The following is a 25,957-nucleotide window of genomic DNA, read 5'->3' on the forward strand; positions in this document are numbered from 1 at the left end:
GATATCTATCAGCCTTCGTCTTTTTCCCTATTCTGGTCCCTGCACTATTTCATCTCTCAAAGCTGCTCTTTCATCTTCTATTGTATTCCTTTCCGCTGTTCTTGTCAATGGTTCCCTAATGCTCCCTCTGAAACCCTCTACAACCGCTGCTTTTTAAGTTTAGCGAGATATCATCGCCTTAAATTACTATCTTTTTGCAGTTTCTTTAGTTTTAATCTGCAATTCATAACCAATAAATTGTGGTCAGAGTCCACATCCGCCTCTGGAAATGTGTTACAGTTTAAAATGTAGTTTCTAAATCTCTAACCATTATATAATCAATCTGAAACCTTCCGATGTCTCCAGGTCTCTTCCACCTTCTCTCATGATTCTTAAATCAAGTGTTAGCTGTGTTTAAATTATTCTCCGTGCAAAATACTACCAGCCGGCTTCCTCTTTTGTTCCTTTCCCTCATTCCATATTTACCTACTACTTCTCCTTCCCTTCCTTTTCCCACTGTCGAATCCCAGTCCCCCATGATTATTAAATTTTCGGCTCCCTTAGCTATTTGAATAATTCCTTTTATCTCATCATACGTTTCCTCAATTTCCTCCTCATCTGCGGAGCTAGTTGGCATATAAACTTGTACTATGTACTGGGTGTGTGCTTCGTGTCTATCTCGGCTACAATAATGCGTTTACTATGCTGTTCATACTATTTTATCGGCGTTCCTACTCTTTTACTCATTATCAAAACTACTCCTGCATTACCCCTATTTGATTTTGTATTTATAACCCTGTGTTCATCAGACCAGAGGCCCTGTTCCTCCTGCCACCAAACTTCACGAATTCCACTATATCTAATTTTAAACTATCCATTTAAGTTTTTAAACTTTCTAACATACTTGCCCTATTAATCTGACATTCCATGCCCCGATCCGTTGAACGCTAGTTTTGTTTCTTCCGATAACGACGTCCTCCTGAGTAGCCCCGTCCGGAGATCCGAAAGGGGGTCTATCCTGCTCCAAAGATAAACCAAAGAAAAAACTAAACTATTAATTAGTAAACTATCAAATTACTACCTTGCGAAAACCTATAATACAGCTGATGAGTAATCGCCACATACTAATTTTTACTGGCATTGCTCTCTGCGTACATTTGGTTTTTTTCTTTTTAATTCATTCCTCTCACCTTTAGGTCGTTTACCGTTTTTCTGTACTCGTCAGGTTAGATGCACCTGTGCTGGTTAAACATGAAATTACATTATATGAATTAGTACAAACCATTACAAAAATTGTATGAACGCATTAATTAAATCACAAGAACTTCACATCCGATGACTGCTGTTCCGCCCCTGTTTGGTTACCATGTACAACATATTTTTAGTGTGAGAACACAACTTCCTCCTAAAAATATGTTAAATCGGCGTTACTAGACGGGTGAAGCCTGAAACATAAAACAGATAGGGACGACTCGTGAATAATTTAGTAGAGGCGACTGTTTTGAACTCACCCGGTTTTTTATTATCATTATTTTCCTCTTATAAGCACTGGTTCATCACTATTGCTTGTCAAAAAATTTTCTTGATTACAAAACACGTCTGCTTCATGTCAAAACAAACAAAGAAGAATTGTTCTATTCCGGTATTTTTAATTTTTTTTTTCACCTGAAGGAACCAGCATCGGCGATTTCTCTGAACAATACTTATGCAGGTGACACACTGAATGAACCTAACTCTCAGTGATAATTAAATTAATTTTGCTGAAATGCAAGGTGCAGCTCAGTATTTTTCACATTAATAGACATTGTGAGAGGCGAAAGAAGTAATGACTGGCACAAAAACTGAGGGCTGACCGAGAACGAACGCGAGTCGTTTAGATCCTTAGGCTGGCACTTTACCCCCTTTTTGTCCTCTTTCTTTGGATCTGTATCTTCGTTGGTTTTTCGTCAGTTGTTCTGTGTGGATGTCGCATGACGTCTTTCTGATTCCGTCGATGAGACTTCCGCTCAGTTTTTATACTCCATATTCCCACAAGTTATGACCTGAGAGGTATAATTAGTGTGGGTTGGTGATTTGGAGATTGAAAAAATTACGGATAAGTGAGCATATTATTTTTTAAATTTTTTTTAATGAAAAACAATCTCTCATGCTTCAAGTCGACATACCCATGGTCCTGAATTGCAAGAATCACAATGCACTGTTGGCTTTGAATGCTATCCCTTTATACCGCGTATTAAGCAGGATCTGCCACCATTTGCTAATGAAATTTAAGAGTTTAAATATCTCTAGTATTTCTCTCTTTCTTTTTTCCATCCACTTCTGAAATATGACTTTCCAGTATCCACTTACCTAATGATTATCTTGCTCCCATTTTGCTTTGCTGGTCTGTTTGACTTTGTCATAATTATTATGTATAAATTTCAAATGCCTGCACGAATTATGACATGTCATTACATCGTAACGTTAATGTAAGTTCTTATTCGCAGATATGCTACTGCGACCGCTCCGGAGAGGAACATATAGCTTGTGACTGCTTAAAATGTTTCGCGTACCGTGTTACATATGGTCGCTAAGAGCTTTAGCGGCTCCAGCAAGCGGCTGTAAGAATTTTTTCAGTTGTGTCTGATACTTTCATTGGAATTCATGAAAATGCATTTACTCAGGACGTGTGGTACTCACACTACAGATGCAGCAGACAGTTACTGTTTTAGATCTGTTTCTGCCTCATTCGACACCTAAGTGCTCCCAGAACGCCAGATGATGCTGACGGTGTCTGCCTCGGAAATATAGCGGCTGCAACCATTCTGCGATACATTATAGTTTCATTTTACATTTTCTGTGTCTAGTACCAGATTAGAAGAAAACCTGGTAATGGAATACTCGCAAAGAACTAAATGTATTACGGACTGTCGCCCTGCCAGCATTATTTTTTACGCTAACGAATACATTCTTTTTTTCACAGCTTCTGATTCAACGAGTCATTCCCTTGTGTTCGTCGCAATATATGCAACTTTTCAACACGACAAGAGTACCAGGAGAAGAAACAGATAGACTTGTACATTACGAAGATTCAGACCACGTTGTTGTGTATCATCAGGGACGTTACTTCAAACTGGTCGTCTACTGCAACGGACGAATTCTTGAGCCATGCGAAATTGAACAGTAAGTAATAATTAAGTGGTGATTATTGTCGATGAATAATAGAATACTCGTTTCAGAATAGCGCAAGACATGAAGTTATTTTCCTGTTATTTACAATCGCTGTGACCAGGACATTACATTCTGTTTTTGTAATATATTTTATCTTTATTTGATAACTATACTTCCGAGGACAGTTGCCATATTGAAGACACAGATATATTTCTATTTCGGTCTAGAATGTCATGACATTGTTTTTGCAGATTCTGTTAATTAAATTGGATGAATGTAAGTATTAAATATTTGAGACAATAAATCACTGATCTCATACTATTGTATTAAAGTACTATTAATCACACAAACGCAGTTACCAAACTTTAACGAACGAGGCACTGGTCTTGCATCCGAAAAGAGTCTGGTTCAAATCCCGTCACAGCCATCCGGATTCACATTTCCCACGGCTTCCCTAAATCTGTTACAGCTTATGCTGGGATGGTTCGTTTGAGAGGACGCGGTACATCTCCTGCATCGCCTTCTGCCGCAACTTGTGTCCCTCTCTCCAACGACCCCATCGTAGACGGGACATCATATCCTACGGTTCTTTCCGTCATTCCTTATCAAAATTTTGCGAAATTAATAGAAGTTATTACTTTTTAGAAGATCCAGAAAATAAATGTCACTAGAACAACAACTAATTTGGTAATCAGAACGCAACTGAAGCGGAGTCCTATTTCTATGGATGTCGTGTATTTGCTATCTCGGAATGAGACGTTAGCGATCGATTTTATGTAGACTGTGAGAATCCAAGTAATGGCAAGAATTTTGCTCATCAAAACTCGACCGGGTAAGAAAAGACATATATTTGTGAATTGAATCACCAGTTAACTACCGTATGCCTTATTCTACCTTAAAATGCGAAATAATACAATTACATGTAAAATCACCAACATAAGACAATATTGATTGCAATGGTACAAATAGGACAGTAACACTTCAGTTGCGAAATGGTGAACATAGACGTCGTAAGGACTGGTGCGCTAACTGAGCTAAAGAAGGTCAGGAGAAGGGAGCGACATCTGCAATCGTGAGGGAGTGAGGCTAACATTTGTCTCGAGTCATATAGAATAGTGGCGCAGAGTTCAGTATCAATGAGTGGGCCATGTATCGCGGCCGTTCCTAGGAATCAGGTGCAAGATTATGCTCTAACGACAATCATGTAGGTGATGCTAGGTGATGCAGCTACACTCGTGACATATTAAATCAAACACTGAAAACACAGGAAGAAGAAAACATGATGTCATCTTTAAAAGAAGATTCTCTATGACGGAATTACTCTCACGGTTCGGACAATGGCGTAGAGTACGAGTGGGATCCCTTTGCTGTTGCTCGTCACAGTTTTGTGTAAGGCAACAGCTTTGTCTTCGCAGAATATTATTATTTTTAATTAGAAGGAAAAAGCACTATAAGAACAGTCCCCTGTTCAGAACAAATTGACCAGACATTTTATTGCTAATGTAAAGGGTAACTACAAAAACGGAATTAGTGTCTTAATGCGAAACGTAGTCGAATTCTCCATGTAGTGGTTCACTTCATGTTTCAAGCTTGCGGCTGGTTTGGTGCACCGTGGAAAACGGCAGAGAAGTAAGCTGTCTGACAAAAAAAGTGAGGCACCGAGAGAGACAGAAGGAAACAAAATGAAACTTCACGGTTTGATAGGGTACGTGATGTTATTGCAGTGATTATATAATCGAGTCAGATTTAAAAAGATCTCGGCAGTATATGCCCACTCATCAGTTTGACATTCCACCCCTCCTGGACTGTATGCATGCACTGAATCTGTAGGGAAGGCTGTCAAAAAGCAGTTGTATCATCTGAGGCAAACAGGTTCGTAACACCGAGCGGTGTAGCGCAGTGCTTAGCAGGGAGGACGGTTCAAACCTGCGTCCGGCCGTCCATATTTAGGTTTTACGTGATTTACCTAAATAGCTTGAGGCAAATGCTGGGATGGTTCCTTTGAAAGTGCACGCCCGCTTTCCTTCTCCATCCTTCCCTAATCCGAGCTTACGCTTCGTCTCTAATGGCCTCGTTGTCGACCCGACGTGAAACGTTAATCTCCTCCTCCTCTTTTGTCCCATGACTCCCACGGCCAGCAAGGTAGCCATACTTGTCCTTGATTCTTGGTCACTGGCACTGGGACGGTGTTGACGTCCGATCTGGCCCCACACATGTTCTATCGTGGACAGGTCTGGCGATCTTGCTGGCCACGGGAGTACTTCAGCATACTGTAGACGTTTCGTACAGACAGGCGCCATTTGGTACGAGTATCGTCCTGTTGAAAAATGGCATCCTGATGCTAACACATGAGAGATAACACATGAAGATGCAGGATGTCCGTGAGTGACTATTGTGCCGTAAAATGTCTCTGTCACTACCAACCTTGACCTGAAGAGATGCCCGATCGCTTCCCAAACCGTGACACCAGGAACAACCTCACTGGGAAACTCCAAAGCATTGGAAGAATGTACCGTCTCTGCAGATTGAGCCCATACTAACCGGTGAATGATCATCCGGGATAGTGTAGAACATCGCTGAAAACAATGCAACGCCATTCACCAGCAATTCATGCTTCCCACTCACGGCACCCATCCAGAAGCAGCCGTTTCTGTTGTGATGTTAAGGGTAGCCTACACATGGGTGGTAATTCCGTTGTGTTGCTGCCAGTCTCTGTGTGGGATGACACACAGTGTTATAGGAAGTCCATTACCTGTTCTCGGACGGCAGGCGCAGATGCGAAGAGGGTACGATGTGCTTGGTGAACAATACGGCGATCCTTCCTTTTGGTGGGCCGGCCACTGTGGCAAAGCGGTTCTAGGCGCTTCAGTTCGGAACCGCGCTGCTGCTACGGTCGCGGGTTCGAATCCTGCCTCGGACATGGATGTGTGTGATGTCCTTATGTTCGTTAGGTTTAAGTAGTTGTAAGTCTAAGGGACTCATAACCTCAGATGTTAAGTCCCATAGTGCTCAGAGCCATCTTAACTTTTTGGTCGTAAGACGTGGTGTACTGGAACCCTGACGACGAGTATGCCTGCCCTCGCCTTTGTATACAGTCCAGTATCGAGCTACCGTCACATCCGAATGCACCACAGATATTGCTCGATTCAACCAGCCGGCCAAATGGAGGCCCTTTCTGAATCCTGTCAGGTGCTCATAACGCTGTCTCACGCGATTGCGTCGCATTTCCGTGTCTTGTACAAAGATTATTCAACTTATGGCGCTGACTAAAGCACTCTCGAAGCCGTTCTACTTGCCACAGAGAATTCCAGTTCTAATCATTTACATACCCGCCGATGGTGTGTAGGAGTTACGAAATTACTTAGGCATTCAACCATGTCTTCTGGATGCTTCGCTAATTTTTTTGGGCTGTGTAATCTCCGTGTGTGGGTAATATTTTTCGTTGTTCTCGTTTTTAAGATCGATAATATTTCTTTAATTGACATTCACCCGCCTAGCCTCGAATCCAGATCTCGTATAAAATGAATAAGCGTAATATGCATGTAGTTTTTACTACCTTGAAGCTGGTCTCCATATAAAGGCAGTAAGAGACAAGTTGGGGAAGCCTGTTCTATGTAAGCCACATTAGAGGAATATGTGCATCGTGTAATGCTGGAACATCGAGAAGAGCTATCATTTGAAAAGGCGGTATCTTCATTCTTCTGTATTTTCAGGTGCTTTAATGTTCCGAAACACAGCTTCTGAAGGTAAGGGTGTGCGTACAATAAATATCCTTATATAACTTTGTATATTAAATAGCATCGGTTGCTACAAGAACAAAATAGATTCCTTTATTGGTCACTCTGTTTTGAGGGACATACTTCTTTGATAACTGACTTTCTTTTACTACAGTTCGGTAGATGCCATCTCACAGTGAACGTAAATTAGCTCAATGTTCACCAAGTTGTACCCCTAAAAATGCTTCCTTCCATTAAATGTGTACTAACAGCACGTTTTTCCTTCTATGGAAAATAGATTTATTTAATTTTTGTAACCCATTACTCTTAGCGGACAATATTTACATGTGTTTCCCCTTACGGTAACCTGTTGTACCTTCCTCAAGTATTCGTCCAAGTTCAGCAAATATACTTCTGTTCTCACGAGACTTCTTGATTACTCTTGTTAAGAACATCATTAATCACGTAATCGGTGGATTTAAGAATTCGTATTCTTCTTCTGTTAATTTCTAATTAGTTCTGTAGCTTTTTCTTAATTAAAACTAAATTCCAAATATTTCTATCTTTTTCATAGATATAAAGTCAGCACCGGCAGAATGTTATCTTCCGTTGTTTGCTGTTCTATCACTATTTTCTTCGTTATTCTCATCCATTTACTTGGAGGTTATTTGTATTACTTCCAGTTGATATGTTAGGCAGTTAGATTTACAAGTACCTCGTTCTCGTTTGCACCAGTAAACGAATATCTGACTGAGATGCATTTAAATTCTTAAATACAGATTTAGTTACATTAATTCGAATATTTATGACAGGCTGGCTTTCTCGATATACACTCCTGGAAATGGAAAAAAGAACACATTGTCACCGGTGTGTCAGACCGACCATACTTGCTCCGGACGCTGCGAGATGGCTGTACAAGCAATGATCACACGCACGGCACAGCGGACACACCAGGAACCGCGGTGTTGGCCGTCGAATGGCGCTAGCTGTGCAGCATTTGTGCACCGCCGCCGTCAGTGTCAGCCAGTTTGCCGTGGCATACGGAGCTCCATCGCAGTCTTTAACACTGGTAGCATGCCGCGACAGCGTGGACATGAACCGTATGTGCAGTTGACGGACTTTGAGCGAGGGCGTATAGTGGGCATGCGGGAGGCCGGGTGGACGTACCGCCGAATTGCTCAACACGTGGGGCGTGAGGTCTCCACAGTACATCGATGTTGTCGCCAGTGGTCGGCGGAAGGTGCACGTGCCCGTCGACCTGGGACCGGACCGCAGCGACGCACGGATGCACGCCAAGACCGTAGGATCCTACGCAGTGGCGTGGGGGACCGCACCGCCACTTCCCAGCAAATTAGGGACACTGTTGCTCCTGGGGTATCGGCGAGGACCATTCGCAACCGCCTCCATGAAGCTGGGCTACGGTCCCGCACACCGTTAGGCCGTCTTCCGCTCACGCCCCAACATCGTGCAGCCCGCCTCCAGTGGTGTCGCGAAGGGCGTGAATGGAGGGACGAATGGAGACGTGTCGTCTTCAGCGATGAGAGTCGCTTCTGCCTTGGTGCCAATGATGGTCGTATGCGTGTTTGGCGCCGTGCAGCTGAGTGCCACAATCAGGACTGCATACGACCGAGGCACACAGGGCCAACACCCGGCATCATGGTGTGGGGAGCGATCTCCTACACTGGCCGTACACCACTGGTGATCGTCGAGGGGACACTGAATAGTGCACGGTACATCCAAACCGTCATCGAACCCATCGTTCTACCATTCCTAGACCGGCAAGGGAACTTGCTGTTCCAACAGGACAATGCACGTCCGCATGTATCCCGTGCCACCCAACGTGCTCTAGAAGGTGTAAGTCAACTACCCTGGCCAGCAAGATCTCCGGATCTGTCCCCCATTGAGCATGTTTGGGACTGGATGAAGCGTCGTCTCACGCTGTCTGCACGTCCAGCACGAACGCTGGTCCAACTGAGGCGCCAGGTGGAAATGGCAAGGCAAGCCGTTCCACAGGACTACATCCAGCATCTCTACGATCGTCTCCATGGGAGAATAGCAGCCTGCATTGCTGCGAAAGGTGGATATACACTGTACTAGTGCCGACATTGTGCATGCTCTGTTGCCTGTGTCTATGTGCCTGTGGTTTTGTCAGTGTGATCATGTGATGTATCTGACCCCAGGAATGTGTCAATAAAGTTTCCCCTTCCTGGGACAATGAATTCACGGTGTTCTTATTTCAATTTCCAGGAGTGTATGTCTGCCTCGATGGGGCATAGTACATATTTTTTAACAGTTTCATATGTTATGGGCAGGACGCGTTCAAATCTTGTTGTAATGATACCACTGCATTGAGCAATTTCGAGCTAAAAGAACATGTGAAAATGAGTGGTAGTTGTTTGAAATGATTTTTAACTTTAGGATAAATTACGGCAGGAATCTTTTGAATATATGGCATAAAACAGCTGTTACAAGTACGGTACTTCTTTTACTTTTCTTTTGTTGGAAATGTTCATTGTCATCAACTGACAGGGACTGAACCCGTACATCAATTCTAGCTCCAAATGTGAAACTAATGGCTCCATCTCTTTCGAGGTCGCCCTTGGTCTCTTATTTCCATAGAGAAGTAATTTAAAATCTCTATATGTTCATTCCATAGATGTATCATTGACACTATTTCCTAAGTTGTTCTATTTTCTTTTAGACTGATTACATGGGGTTCTGTTTAAACATTTTTGTTTAGTTTGCTGTATTAATAATGTTATGAATTTTAATTTTTACATCGTCGTTGAGTTTAAGTTTGACAGTCGCTGGAATTTCTCATGGCAAGAAGTTTTACTGTGTTTGATCACTTACGTAACTAATTATATGTAAAATGACTTCTGGAAGCGTTCTATTCGTTTATAATTGCAAATCTTTCTCTCTTTCAGGCAGATAATACAGATTCTGCAGGATAGGAGTCTTCCAGCTATTGGCGAAGAGAAGGTCGCGGCTCTGACTGCTGGGGACAGACCTCATTGGTCAAGAATCCGCCAAAAGTTCTTCTCCTACGGAGTCAATCAGCAGTCTCTGGAGGACATAGAAACGGCTGCGTTTTTCGTTGCGCTCGATGACGGTCCACTCGAGTTCGACGAGGTAAACTGAGTAACAAAATGAATTAGCGTCACTATTATCTAAGCCTGGTAACGCCTCCTCGTGAATCGCAAGAGCTTCAGTTACCAATAACTACTATAAGTATATTTACGACGCACTCTGTTATAATCGAAAGAAAGAAAAGCATTTAGGTTTTAGTCTAGAGATACAGTATATTGTTGTTAATTAATATTCTAAAAAATGAGGCTGAAAAACGATATGTGGCTTCTTTTGTTTTTGTTAAGTTCCATGCTCATACGGCTACATGCATTAAGATGAAATATTTTTTCTGGCTCACTGTGGTCTTCACAGAGTTTTGGCAAATGAAATCTCGATCTCGCATTTTTAAGGTCTCTACTTTCCCAACTAAATGTCTGATCTACGTGAAATCGAGGAGTATATGGTTACTTTATCTTTGAAAGACTTAAGATTAAGTCGCAACAAGAGGTGAGATTCTGATACACCGGAAAAAACCTCAAGAGATGAGTCTTTTGTCCTTTGTAAAATTCATTTAAGACGTTTCAGTTACCCAAGTGTAGAATGCTGCCTCATAAGTCGCAATACTTTACCATATCCCGCATTGGCCCGACTACCCTCTCCCCTCTTCCTCCCAGCTTTCGGTTTCCGCTTCGCTGAGGTACAAGGCTGAGATCTTACTTTTCTCTATTTATTCCGAGGTATGTTGAAACTTTGCTTGGATTGTATCAGAGGCAAATTTCGCCAGTTCCGTGAAAGCCCTGCCCAAAGATTAATAGTGTAGTGTGTGGACTGCCAGTCTGAATTAACACGTGCAGATGTGATTGCAGCAAACAAGGAACCATACTACTCACCACAGAATAAGAGAATTCCTGCTCAGCTTACTGGTTTGTCTGCTGGGTGAAATCTAGGTTTCGGTAAAAGGTTTCCAAATGCTTCTGCGCCTTCTATTGATTATCATTTCACTTTATCCTATAAGTTCTTAGCACGGCTCCTGTATACAATTAATCGCATTACTTCGAAAGATTTCTTAATTTTATGTGCATTGGTACGTCGTGTTTCAGAATGATCCAAGGAAACTTGAGAATTTCGGCCGAGTTGGCTTTCACGGGAAAGGTTATGATCGATGGTTTGACAAGTCAATCACTCTTGTCATTGGATCCAACGGACATGTAAGTATGTTTCGGATATCAGTAAATTTATTGATAGTAGAAGCAGAAGTCATTATGTTTTTGCTACACACGACTTAGGTAGAGAATACTTTATCATTCAGAGACACTAGTTCAAAACATTTAAGGGACAGCGGCATTCCTCTGATGCTCCAAATGAGGACGTTATCTACAGCCGTGTGCGCCATTATTCTTCGTGCTGCAACGAGGGTTGTAATTACTGTTTGTAACATCTGTCAATGTGTTTCCTTTAAGAGAACGTTCTCCTGGAATTAAATGTTCCATGAGGATGATGCTGCTGGTCAGGTCTAACATCATCTCACTATCTCATATAATGTATTATTCCTTTTTTAGCTAAGTTTCTATTAAACTTTCTCCTCTTTAAAATACACTCCTGGAAATTGAAATAAGAACACCGTGAATTCATTGTCCCAGGAAGGGGAAACTTTATTGACACATTCCTGGGGTCAGATACATCACATGATCACACTGACAGAACCACAGGCACATAGACACAGGCAACAGAGCATGCACAATGTCGGCACTAGTACAGTGTATATCCACCTTTCGCAGCAATGCAGGCTGCTATTCTCCCATGGAGACGATCGTAGAGATGCTGGATGTAGTCCTGTGGAACGGCTTGCCTTGCCATTTCCACCTGGCGCCTCAGTTGGACCAGCGTTCGTGCTGGACGTGCAGACAGCGTGAGACGACGCTTCATCCAGTCCCAAACATGCTCAATGGGGGACAGATCCGGAGATCTTGCTGGCCAGGGTAGTTGACTTACACCTTCTAGAGCACGTTGGGTGGCACGGGATACATGCGGACGTGCATTGTCCTGTTGGAACAGCAAGTTCCCTTGCCGGTCTAGGAATGGTAGAACGATGGGTTCGATGACGGTTTGGATGTACCGTGCACTATTCAGTGTCCCCTCGACGATCACCAGTGGTGTACGGCCAGTGTAGGAGATCGCTCCCCACACCATGATGCCGGGTGTTGGCCCTGTGTGCCTCGGTCGTATGCAGTCCTGATTGTGGCACTCAGCTGCACGGCGCCAAACACGCATACGACCATCATTGGCACCAAGGCAGAAGCGACTCTCATCGCTGAAGACGACACGTCTCCATTCGTCCCTCCATTCACGCCCTTCGCGACACCACTGGAGGCGGGCTGCACGATGTTGGGGCGTGAGCGGAAGACGGCCTAACGGTGTGCGGGACCGTAGCCCAGCTTCATGGAGGCGGTTGCGAATGGTCCTCGCCGATACCCCAGGAGCAACAGTGTCCCTAATTTGCTGGGAAGTGGCGGTGCGGTCCCCCACGCCACTGCGTAGGATCCTACGGTCTTGGCGTGCATCCGTGCGTCGCTGCGGTCCGGTCCCAGGTCGACGGGCACGTGCACCTTCCGCCGACCACTGGCGACAACATCGATGTACTGTGGAGACCTCACGCCCCACGTGTTGAGCAATTCGGCGGTACGTCCACCCGGCCTCCCGCATGCCCACTATACGCCCTCGCTCAAAGTCCGTCAACTGCACATACGGTTCATGTCCACGCTGTCGCGGCATGCTACCAGTGTTAAAGACTGCGATGGAGCTCCGTATGCCACGGCAAACTGGCTGACACTGACGGCGGCGGTGCACAAATGCTGCACAGCTAGCGCCATTCGACGGCCAACACCGCGGTTCCTGGTGTGTCCGCTGTGCCGTGCGTGTGATCATTGCTTGTACAGCCCTCTCGCAGTGTCCGGAGCAAGTATGGTGGGTCTGACACACCGGTGTCAATGTGTTCTTTTTTCCATTTCCAGGAGTGTATATCACACTTAATTTCCTTGCACATTTTCTTCATTTTCCAAGCACCTACATCAATCGACTCCAAATGTCTACATCTTTTACCCAACACATTCTCATTTAATATTCTATTGATCTATCGTGTGTCGTGTCAGTGCATCAGCCTATGAGTCAGAATATTGTTATACACATTAGTATATTGCTCATATCTCTACAATTTTATATCACTGGCGAAAGAAATTGAAGAGGAAACTGATAGAGTCTAAGATGCAGTCGAGATTCGTACCAGAAAGCATAACACACAGAATGAGAAAAATAATACCATCATAAGAAAATACAGACATTCAAGGTATACCTGGATTAAAAAACAGTTTATCAATGTAGTCCAGCTGCGCGGGATTAGCCGAGCGGTTTAAGGCGCTGCAATCTTGGACTGTGAGGCTGGTCCCGGCGGAGGTTCGAGCCCTCCCTCGGGCATGGGTGTGTGTGTTTGTCCTTGGATAGTTTAGGTTGAGTAGTGTGTAAGCTTAGGGACTGATGACCTTATCAGTTAAGTCCCATAAGATTTCACACACATTTGAACATTTTGAATGTACTTCAGAGGCATATATTTCACTTTTCAGGAGTGTTTTTCCTTAAGCGAGTTAATGAAATTATCTTTTTTCCGTTTCAGGCCGGATTCAATGCAGAACATACAGGGTAAGTCTTTTTAGCCAGGAGGCTGCCAAAGTACAAATACAGATACAAGCGCAACTGTATGAGATAACATATTTGTTGCTGTACATGTCGTAGAAATTGTAAATGGATTTTCTGTGCCGTATTACTGATGAGACACTTCTCACAAGGTTTAGGAGATAAAGCAACTATCAGCATTTATTTACTCTGGTGCAGATGAAAACAGACATATGTCACGCAAAATTTACTTACAGATTCAGTATATTGTGAAATACGCGAGTCTGTACTCACTACATACTTTTATTTAACTGAAAATTATTATCGTAATTTTTTTCTGTTTTCCGACTTTCCTTTAGTTGCTCTAAATTCTTGGAGGTATGTACCGTCTATGCAACTAAATGAAGGCAATTGGTTTATTGCCATACACGTTTCGCTTCTTTTATTCTGGAAGCATCATCAGTGGCCTGAAATACGTGTTTCCTTTTATACATACACTAAACGTATTATGTGGTAGATATAATATGCTGCTATATTACATCCCGTCGTGTTTTTCTCTTGCTTTTTAGGTTAGAAGCAACTTTTGTTGCACAAGTTCCGTACTGTGAATGTATCATTCGGTGTTACGATTTCCAGCGCTTTTATCACATGTGTGTGGTCCTTGAGATGTATTTGTTGGTTTTCATACTCCAGCTGGCCGATTTCTGGAATTCTTTCATCCACATTTATTGATCACCAAATGGAAAGTGCAAGTGAAACTTGCGATGTAAAGACGTTCAGACTAACGGGCGACTGCCCTATAGTTTGCTGTCAGTTGCAGCTTTGCCGGATATTATTTATTGGTTGAACGCATTGAAATAACGTGTGCAATTATTCATACGAAAGAAGTAAAAAAATTATCGAGTTTTATTCCATCTTCTTTTAATAATGTTTTGACGAGGTCACGTCATGTCACATCATCGATATGTAGAGTTCACGAGGTTCTATATAAATCGATCACTGGGCATCTGGTTCCAGTTTGCTGTTGAATGCATTTTCCGATCGCCACAGTTTGGGCCAGCTAGGGGAAACGAGATACGTGCGGGTTCTTACAGTCGGATTGTGCGTCATTGCCAAGGATTAGATTCCAAAGTTTGGACATGCACTACATAGTGGCGGTAGAGCGAAGTGTCACTATTAATATCTGCACGCTGAGTGAGGTGTCAAGCTCAGGGTCCTTCACGATGTTCTTTACAGTGTTCGCCGACCAGCATTCATTAAAGCTGCCCGCACTGGGCAGTTTCCGAACTGACAGACAACACATGCTTCCGAGCTAGACAATGGCAGGCAACCTCAGCACGAGAACAATGGGGGCATCAACGTTGCCACTATGCTAAATCACTGTGGGTACCGGACCTCGGAAACAGGGTCTCTGCAGGAATGGCTAAGTGAAGTATCGTTTCACCACAAAACTAATACATTGAGATAATTCACATTGACGGAACATGCATGTAAAATAATACAATTTTCCGCAAGAGATCACCAAATAATTTTATTATAGACAGCTGTTCTAACTTACAAAAACCAGTTTCATTGTCGAATGCTGAGGGAGGCTACGGAAAAACAAAAAAGTAATATTACTTTATGCAATTTTGTCATATGATGACATAGTTGGAGACCGTGGCTGTTATTTGAAGACAAATGTTGGTAGTATTGAGACAGCAACCACCTAAAAATTTATTTTCAGTTCCTTTATTCAAAGGGTACCGTTACCGGTTTCGAATCGTTATGATTCATCTTCAGGCGGTTTTCATGCTTTCATTACAACATGTGGTGCGTTTTGCATGAAAACCGCCTGAAGATGAGTCATAACGATTCGAAACCGGTAACGGTACCCTCTGAATAAAGGAACTGAAAATAAATTTGTAGCTGGTTGTTGTCTCAACACCATCAATATTACTGTAAGGAAAGGGCAAAACCAAGTGAAAAGCAGGGTGCAACACTGGGTTTGCATTATCGTGAACTAAATGAAATAGAGTAGAATCATTTGGACAGGACACGGAGTGAGGCTGCCAGAAACCAGAATGCCACAAGAGGCATTCGGAAGAGTAGTGGACGGCACCGGGAGATGGTTTACCTTTGTTTGTTGGTGAGACGATGCTTCATTTAGCTGTCACTGCAAAGTACAAGTTTGTTAGGACTCGTCCTCATATTGATTTGGTTGACGACATATGGAAGTTTAGGTCTGGCAGTGAGTAGCTCGCGATAAGCGCGAAATCCGGGTTCGATTCCCGGTCCGGCACAAATTTTCATTGTCGTCATTCCATTCTACAGCTGATAGTCACCCTTATTCGCAATTGCGAATTCATTTGATGTGTGTCATATTGTTTCTCTCATTATTTTTGCGGCGGGGTATTGAGACAGGTCGCCTGCCATTGTCTGACTTTGACCTATGTACGATATGTCAGATGGAAAAGAGTATGGCACAGATGTCTTTAATGAATATTGGTGGTTTGCAGTGTTATTAAGAAGTCGTGAAATTGTTTGCTTTCTTGTTGAATGATAAGCTAAAAGAGTACTTCTCTCTGCTTCTTATGTCTCGTATTTTCTTTCAGCTTCGCTAGGATCATAGGATTTAGTGACTTCTATAAAAAAATGATCAAACGTACTTAAAATATCATGTAGAAATAAAATAGGAAACAATGAGTAAAGCATTTGGGACACAGGATACATATTTTTCGCATGCAAGCAAACCAGTGTTTTTGTCAAGATAAGCAATGGACGTCTCCGTTTTCAGATAACTCTACATGAAAAAAAAGTAAAGGAGAGAATCTAGTACCTATGGAGGACTTTCTCGTAAGTACAGTTCACGTCGATATTGAAATGTCTTTTCTTTCATACGATTTTTCTTCCATTGAGCAAGCCAGTGCAGTTGTTGACAACTGGCTTCTATTCAGGAGAAAGGCGGTTCCATTGGCTACGATCATACAGTTTTAGCTCTTACGTGGTTTGCTTATGTCAGTGCATTCTGATTCCGTGATGATTCCTACCAGACCATATCGATTCATTTCGAAATCTTTATTTAGTACGAGCTGGCACTATGACGCTTATGAGCTCGATGTCGGGGATGATCTCAAACAGCAGAGGCCCGTGTTCCCTTCCTTCTAATTATCCTGAAATGTGAGATCACAATAAACGTCAAAAACAAATTGCACAAACCAAACAAGCTTGTCGTGGATGCATTTGTTAAAGAATTAATGGACGCTGTGACAGCCGTATTTTGGAGTGTAATAGCTGTGGTTTTATTTTTATCAGTCTGACTAACTGTCAAGTTAACGTGTACTGTTGTTTAACACAAACTTTGTGGAAGAAGAAAAAAACAACTACGTTAGACAATCATATCTTTTAGACAAAGAAATCTCTCAAACTGCTTTTATAGGTGATTACTGAAGTAAGTGTTTGTGTTCACTATTTTCTCGCTCTAAGTCTAGTCATGTATTCATTTGCGATGCTAATTCAGTTCATACGATGTAATCACTGCTTCTTTTCACAGAGCGGATGGTGCAGCAATGGCCCAGACATGGGAATACGTGTTACAAGCAGAGGTGCTGCCAAGAGACAAATCATAGTAAGGCATGACTTTATATGAAATTACCGTTCTGTTCTTTATTTCTAGTTTACATGGTTGAAATTGGACCATTTTTGCATTGTATATATACTCTAAGATAAAAGAAAAGACCGAAAAAGACGACACACCACAAAGAGAGTGGCAGTATACGTGATGTAAATGAACAGACAAGCTTACAGTTTCAGAAAATTATTCAGACAAAGAGCCTCACAAAGCGTTGGTCACCTCTGGTGCTCCCTATGTAAGCAGTTATTCGGCTTGAGGTTGATTGACAGAGTTGTTGAATGTCCTCCTGAGGGCCAAATTCCGTCCAATTGGAGCGCTACATCGTCAAAATCGACGTGTGCGGCTGAGCATTATCTTGCTGAAATGTAAACCCCGAGTGACTTTCCATAAAGAGAAACAAAACTGGGCGTAGAATGTCGTCGACGTACCGGTGTGCTCTAAGGGTGTCACGGATATCAACCAAGGGGGTCCTACTATGAAAAGAAATGGCACTCCTGGTTGTCGGGCTGTATGGCGGGAGACAATCAGGTTGTTATACCAACATTGTCCAGGGCATCTCCAGACACATCTTCGCTGGTCATCGGGGCTTCAGTTCGAAGTGAGTCTCACCACTGAAGACAACTCAACTCCAGCCAATGAGTTTCCAGGCTAACTACGTACCAGGAGACGGCCCAGACAGCGGTCGGATACCACACTGACTGCCGAGCACCATATGGCACGACAGCCGGGAGTGATGGTCTGGGGTGTCATTTCTTTCCATAATGAGACCACTTTGGTAGTCATTTGCGGCACCCTTACAGCATAGCAGTACGTCAACAGTATTCTACGCACCATTTTGTTGCCCTTCATTGCAGGCATTCTGGGCTTACATTTCACCAAGATATTGTTCACCCGCACAGGCGAGAGTTTCTACTCCTTGTCTTCATGCCTGGAAAACCGTATCTTTGTCAGTAAGGTCGCCGGATCTCTCCCAAGTTGAGAATGTTTGGAGAATTATAGGCAGAACCCTCCAAACAACTCGGGATTTTGATTACCTAACGGCTCAGTTGGTTGGCACGGTATCCCTCAGGAGGACATGCAACAAGTCTGTCAGTCACTGCCATGCTTGCGTAGGGGTCAGAGGTGGCCGAAAGCGTTATTGAGTTGCTCAGTTTGTGAAGCTTTTTCTCTTGAATAAATCATCCAAATTGTCTGAAATTGTAATCACTTGTTTGACTGAACATTAAATCACCTGCCGATTTCCATCCCATTCGAATAATGCCTTCGTGATGCATCGTTTGTTTCTCTCTTTTATTTTTCAGAATTAAAAAAAAATTCAGATGCTTTTCCTCGGCTAATCACAAGTAGCATGTTTATTATGCATAACCAAACATCAGTGATATTGACATTAAATACCTATACGAAATCACACAGCTGTGCTATAATAATGACTCTGCTTCTCAGTATTACCAAAGGTTGACCAAAAAGCTCAGTTCACTTCGTCTGAAGTGCAACTACGCATCAACACAGACGCAAGCGGAGTTAAATGAAGGCCACAACTGGGAAATTATGAGTGTTGCAGTAACAGGGGTTGTGGGCATTATCTTGATGAAATATAAGCCGAGGATGGCTTAACTTGAAAGGCTCAATGCGGGGCATAGAATATGATCAACGTAACGCTGTGCTGTAAGGGTGCCGCGGAATCCCAAAACTCACCTCTTCCCAGGAAAGCAACTGCATGTATTACTAGCCATCGAATGGTGGATGAAAACAGAAACATCACGGTGGTCCACTAAAGGGAGCAAATAAAATGGGCTATACTCCTGAGAGGACTGTGTCCACTGCAGCGAGTGTAAGTATTAGCTGCATCAGATCGAAATTGAACCAGACCGTGAGCTTACGTGTATGACGGTGACCGTCCTGACTCCAGTTAATACCGAGATGCGTTTACCAGTCACCAAAAGGAACCACAACATTCGCAGAATCATTGACACGACCTAAGCTGGATATTACTACGTTATCCCACTAACTTTCTAGTCATAGCACATGACTAACTTGCTGAGTGTCAACTGAAGAATTCGTTCATTACCCGCGGAAACAACCGTGTTTCTTGTTCTTACAACAGCTTCGAACTATTTATTCTACTGTCCAAAAGCGAAGGTAGCATATTACATACATGGTGTAAACATCCCCAACTTTCTGGACACTTTTAGAGGAACGACAGCGATTAGCAACTACTATGCCATTACAGTGGTGATGCTCACCAAGTATAATGAGGTTATGAACAAGGACAGGGGAATGTTTCTATTGTTTGACAGACAAGACGGACAGTCGCTAGTATCCTCCCATAACGCGAAACAGTTCAGTGAGCCGTTAAGATACCAAATGAAGGATATTGTAAACGCAGGTGAGTAAAAAATTGAAAAACTCTTCCCAGCATCTATTCAAAATCAAGTAGACTACGAAATAGAAGAAACTGCATCGGCAGAAAAGATTAGAATTTGGAAAATAGATTACTGTGGATGTTAGATACAGGACGTAAATAGAAATGAAAAGATTATGTATGTAAGGGTGACATAAACCTCTCAGAATAATGATGGTTAAGGAAATCAAAACGAAACGAGAAAGTTCAACTCAAATGTATCAAGTGTAAACGTTAGAGTTTAAACATTTCGTCATACTTAAACATTAAATTCAAGAATAGTTGTATAAATTCCTATTTTGTAGGAAGCTGTTGTACGTCCTATAAGAAATTCTAATTCTGAAACTAAACGTGTATGTGAAGCATACAGTACGTAAATATTGTGTGGATGATCGCAGAATTATGTAAATAATCCTGATTGTTTGTAGTCTGAATATTCACAGTTTCTGGTGTATATGGAAGTCTACATTTTAATATTCGTTTTATACTTGCATTCGATAATATGCGCATAATGAATTTAATAGCTGTTTGATACAGATTAAGATACTTTCGATTTATTCAGTCTTTCTGTGTTATAGTTATAGGCCAGATGGGCACACTGCAGGAACTCCGAAAGTCGTTCCTCCTCCACCAACACGACTGCAATGGGATTTGGAAGATTGTGTTGATGCTATCGAGTCTTCATACCAGGTAACATAGGTCGAAAATTCTGGTGTAGTAAATTGTGTGACGTAATTACCTCTTCACTTTCTTTCTTTTTCGTTGTTTAAGGTTGCTTGCGAACTCATCAGTGATCTAGACTTACGGATCCTACATCACAACGCATATGGGAAAGGTTTCATCAAACAGTGCGGAGTAAGTCCTGACGCATACATTCAGATGGCCCTACAACTGGCTTATTTCAGGGTACGTGCACATCTACAATAGACGGTGACACAGGCAAAAGGAGCAGTTAGAATTATAAGCTACATTAATTACCTATTTATATATACCCTCTTACATCATGTAAATCTGAGCTAAAAGGTATCAATTTCTGCCTTAGTAATAACAAATATGCTAATGTTTGTTACAAAATCAACTGAGAGATATTTAGTCTTCTATTAGAATGCATGTTAAGAAAACCATTGTTAAATTTAAAAAATCGAATATTTTACAGGACGTTGGGAAGTTTTCTCTCACGTACGAGACTTCGACGACGAGGTTGTATCTTAAAGGCCGGACAGAAACCGTTCGTCCGTGTACGATGGAATCTGTTGCCTGGGTGAAAGCCATGACGGATAAGAACTACTCCGTACGTAGCCCCATTTAACGAAATGTCAACATCTTCTGAGTTTTGTGTTAACATTTATAATAGTTGTAGCCATTACTCTTTGAAATTAATATTTGTGCATTGCATATATTCATTATGCGCGTTTCTTCAGTACAGAGAATGACTTGTGTTTCCACATTTTTCTTGTGAGATGGACAGTTTCAAAATTAAGTGTAACAGTCACACATGTTTCGAAGACAACTGTCGGCCACTGGAAATTATGAGTCCCTCCCCCACATACGTGAGACTTCACTAACGTATGTTTTCTCCCTAATATTTTCTGTTCCCTACTGGTGGCTTTATGTGAGGGATGAATCGTGTTCATTGAGAGACAATATATAGTCGCAGTTTATCATTTGTACAGACTTTCATAAGAAACAAATGACAGGAAATAACTACCAGTGAAAAATAAAGTATTCACTTCTAAACATATGCACAGTCATCACAAGTGAATCAGTGCCTTACATATATTCGAGAATATTATCTTTTTTAATGATCTTTTAATTTGGACCACTTATTTTGCGACATGACGACAAAGAAAAAATCGACCATGATGATGTTCAAGTAAATATTCTTTCAAACACTTGGTGCGATTTAAGAAAATTCAGAAATCTAAATCTGTGTGCCCGAACTAGAATTGTACATTTCCTCGCAAACTAGAATCACCTGCTCTACTCTGACACCAACACGTTTAGATAAATTATAAGCGCCTAAAATATTATGAAATTCTCTTTGAAAATGGTTTACTTAAGTGGTCGGTACATTGGCCTAATAGTTACCATCTGAGTTATCGCTTTCCTCGGTTACCACTCGATTATTCATGGAACTATTCTGCAGATCTGCTACACGTCAAATATTGAGAAGCCAACTCCTTTCATCTGAGTAAACAACCTCTGTGTTCTGGAGGAATATTCAGTGCTCCAGAGAAGTGACGATCACACTGAGAGATTAAAATTGTGTACAGAATGGAGCGTTAAGATTTCACATTTCTCCTTTCCCGGGGATGGTTCAGTTAGTAGCATATTGTCCGACAATGTCAAAAACAGTGTTGAGACCCGATTCGATATACAGGTCTAATCTGTTAATGTGATCAATAGGTTATATTCGATTCGGTTTATGTCAACATTCTCCAGGACACATTCTCCGTTCATTGAAACAAATCTCTGACACCAGTATCCATAATGCCTATTTTTCTTCCTGGAAGCTGTCCTCTCGACTGACAGGATTATACTGACAAGAATGGATATGGTGTTTCCTATATCATCTCTGGAGAAGTTATACCACGGATCTAATCAATGTTTTTGATTTATGTTGATAATTTTTAGACAATTCGTTTTCCCTTTTTATATTACGTTAATCTAGCCAGTAGAGTTCATTATATTATGGAACACTGCATAATAACAGCAAAGCTTTCTTGTGCAGGTGGAAGAGAAGATGTCTCTACTGAAGGCAGCATGTGCAGTGCACATAAAAAGCTGCAAAGACGCCATGTGTGGTAAAGGAGTCGACCGCCATCTTTTCTGCCTATACGTTTTGTCAAAGTATTTGAAGACTGAGTCTCCATTCCTTCAGGAGGCACTTAGTGAACCATGGCGACTGTCGACTTCTCAGACACCACACAACCAGATAGGAAAGGCGGACCCTAGGAAAATTCCCAGCTGTATTACGCCAGCAGGGGGCTTTGGTCCTACTGACAAGGATGGATACGGAGTTTCCTATATCATCTCTGGAGAAGATGTACTCTTCTTCCATGTAACAAGCAAGCGCAGCTCACCTGTAACGGTCAGTATCATCACATTTCGTATAAGATGTATTACTGTCGTGGATATTTACGTGCACTTTTTAGAAAAAAAATGTATTAACACTGGCATCCTCCTATTTTCAGGACTCCACCAGATTTAGTAATGGTATCAAAACCGCTCTTACGGATATGAGGAATTTGTTTCTGCAATGGAAGGAGATAAATAAAGAGAAGAAAGCTTTTAAAACGTGAGGTACGAGAAGGTCCTGGATTGGTGAACGTATCAGAAAATGTGCAAAAAAAACGTGGTTCCACTACGGATGTATATAATAAACTATTTTTTGTACGCTGTGAAAATACCGCATCCACATACTTTTTCCACCACGTAACGTCAAGCAACAAACAGATGACGATTGCCGATGATGATTGACAGTATTCCTTCAGTATCTGGAGACAAGCAGATTTTCCACGGAGAAAACCGTGTGACGTATGAAGCAAAACTCGTTTAGTCGTTGTCTTCAGAGCACAAATATATTAGAATGATATGTATCACGCTTTTGATAGCGCTCCGCTCCATCTGCGACCATGTTCTGTTCAGCCTGCTGCTAATGACATTTTAGACAATTGCAACAATGTTGAATACCTAGCAGAGCCATCTAAGACTACAGTGGGATATTTGGTCTCACATGATCCTCAGCTTGTCAGTAGCTCAGTATGATATCGCGTCAGTTATTTCCGTTTACGTACAACAGTCTAAGAACCGGACGGATGACGTCATACAGCTATCTGGATAGTACAATCTAGGCAAAATGCTCAAGATCGTGTGCAACATAGCACTAATTCTAACGCTACCTACTTCGAACCATTTTCATTGCATACGGTTGTCGAGGAAAGCAACTTATTGCCGAAAAAAGTACTGTTTATCATTTATCGAAATTTTTTCCAGTAACTTCCAATATCATTATCAAGGCAATATAAAAATCTGCAAACTATAATTAAGTTTGTGCAAACGTCTGGGGCGCAGAGGAGTGCATGGGGCTTTGGATGTTCCTTAGAGCCTCGTCTGCTGCAAATAGAAATTGTAATAGTTAAAGCAGCAGAAACTACAGATTGTGGCCACGACTATACATGCAGCTGCCGACCAGCGAGAGGAAGACTTTGTCTCCGTACCATGAGTGCCGGAAGCTAGCTGGAGAGTGTGAAAAGTAACCGTGCAGGCGAACGTGTCAGTCCGACAAAATGGACAGTGATCTCATCGGGTGCCATGTAAGGAGGTCCGAAAGCATTTTCTGTGACTGTGGGCGGAAGCCACAGAAAACACGTGGCTGCTGGGGCGAGCACTCACAGGGAAGTACTAGCCACCGCCGCAGACTGATCAACAGCTTCATGGCGGTAGCTCAGGTAGCTCAGCAGAGTAGCTTACGTTTTCCGTGGCGGGAAGAGCAACGCCAAACCCACCAATCACTGCAGTTAGTCTGCATGAAGAATTTTCTTTTCTAAGTCAACTTACTCCAGTCAGTACAAGAAGTCTAGAAAAATGTCAATGGCCAATGAAAGAAACTGAATTCCCGACAAATATTACGTTATACCCTGAACTACTGTCGACGGTATAAAATATTTTTCTCGATGTATCCAGTGAGAGTGTTATTTATTTGTAAAGTTGTTACTTTTATAATAAATTGTTACCAGGTTCTATGAATAAAAGTTATGCGGATCGCCAGCTGTGTTGTACATCATAAGATGTGAAACCCTAATGCATATTTTTCCCATCTTACTTTCCACATTCACTTTTTTATTGTCTCTTTCTCACTCCTACCTTTAGGCTCTACAAACAAAAGCCTCTCATTAATATGTAAATATTTTGTTTCACTAAGATGAAACAATATGGCCAGCCGGTGTGGCCGAGCGGTTCGAGGCGCTACAGTCTGGAACCGCGCGACCGCTACGGTCGCAGGTTCGAATCCTGCCTCGGGCATGGATGTGTGTGATCTCCTTAGGTTAGTTAGGTTTAAGTAGTTCTAGGGGACTGATGACCACAGAAGTTAAGTCCCATAGTGCTCAGAGCCATTTGAACCATTTGAAACAATATGGAGTAATATAGGCGTATCTCCAAAATCAAATTACATTCGACTGCTGAGTTTCAAACGTGGTTACCCATAATACTCTCGATTAGCCTCCAGGGAGGCTTTTCATCAGTTCGTCAATGATCTGATTTCGTAGTGAAATATGGCAACGTAATCCTGGATGTTATTTTGGTTTTCCTTCTGAAGACTGATTTGATGCAGCTCTCCGAGCTTAGCGCGTATCTATCTTGTGTAATCCTCTTCATCTCCGAAAAACTACTACAACCTCCAACCATTTGAGTCTGCTTACAGTATTAATCCCTTGGTCGACCACAACGATTTTTGTCCCCCCCCCCCCCCCCCTCCGTCAGCCACCTCCTTACTGACGATTCCTTGATGTTTCAGAAATTGCTCTATCAATCGATCCCTTCTTTTAGTCAAGTTATGTCATAAATTTCTATCTTCCCCAGTTACATTCAGTAACTCTTCATTATGTGATTCTTCAATTTCTCCAGGCGTATTTTATGCCGAAATAAATCTCGGGTGAACAGCCTGGTATGAGTGTGCATAGGACACTATGCACACTCATACCAGGCTATTCACCCGAGATTTATTTCGTTATCTCTTCATTAGTTACTAGACCTACCTATTTAATTTCAGCACTTTCCCGTAGCACCACATTTCAAAAGCTTCGCTTATCTTCTGGTCTGTATGGCCTGTCGTCCACTTTTCACTTCTCTAGAAGACTGCACTCCAGACAAATACGTTCAGAAAAAGCTTACTAATCAATTAAATTTATATTAGATATTAAGAGATTCCTTTTTTTTCCAGAAATGTTTTTTGTTACAGCCAGTCTGCGTTTTATATGCTCTCTACTTCGGCCATTCTCAGTTATTGTACTGTTCTATTGGCAAGTCTCATCTACTACTTCCTGTGTGTAGTTTCCTGATCTAATTCCTTCAGCATCGCCTGATTGAGTTCAGATGCATTCCAGTGCCCTTATATCGTTGTTGTTGATGTTCGTCTTCTAACTTACTTTCAAGAAACATTCCGTTTCGTTTAAATGTCTTCCAAGTCCTTTGCTGACTCTGGAAGAATTTAAATGTCATCGGCAAACCTTGACATTTTTATTTCTTTTCTTTGAAATTTTATTCCCTTTCCAATTTTCTCCTCAGTATTCTTTACTGCTTGCTCAATGTACTGACTGAATAACATCTAGTGTAGACTGCAACCCTACCTCACTAACTCTG

At 42.1% G+C, this 25,957-nt stretch overlaps 1 protein-coding gene across 1 annotated transcript in view; it reads left to right on the top strand.

Annotated features, from left to right (window-relative positions):
• LOC124545096 (carnitine O-palmitoyltransferase 1, liver isoform-like) overlaps window positions 1–24,364 on the top strand; it is a 149,532-nt gene extending 125,168 nt beyond the window's left edge. The window contains exons 7-16 of the mRNA XM_047123912.1: window positions 2,942–3,141; window positions 9,773–9,977; window positions 11,015–11,122; window positions 13,582–13,607; window positions 17,113–17,187; window positions 20,173–20,284; window positions 20,366–20,500; window positions 20,751–20,885; window positions 22,326–22,685; window positions 22,789–24,364. Coding sequence (XP_046979868.1) covers window positions 2,942–3,141; window positions 9,773–9,977; window positions 11,015–11,122; window positions 13,582–13,607; window positions 17,113–17,187; window positions 20,173–20,284; window positions 20,366–20,500; window positions 20,751–20,885; window positions 22,326–22,685; window positions 22,789–22,896 — 1,464 coding nt within the window. The 3' untranslated portion in view covers window positions 22,897–24,364. The remainder of the gene's footprint in view (window positions 1–2,941; window positions 3,142–9,772; window positions 9,978–11,014; window positions 11,123–13,581; window positions 13,608–17,112; window positions 17,188–20,172; window positions 20,285–20,365; window positions 20,501–20,750; window positions 20,886–22,325; window positions 22,686–22,788) is intronic.
• The last annotated feature ends 1,593 nt before the right edge of the window (window positions 24,365–25,957 follow it).

Source organism: Schistocerca americana, chromosome 1, assembly GCF_021461395.2.
Source record: "Schistocerca americana isolate TAMUIC-IGC-003095 chromosome 1, iqSchAmer2.1, whole genome shotgun sequence".
Taxonomy (NCBI): Eukaryota; Metazoa; Arthropoda; class Insecta; order Orthoptera; family Acrididae; genus Schistocerca; species Schistocerca americana.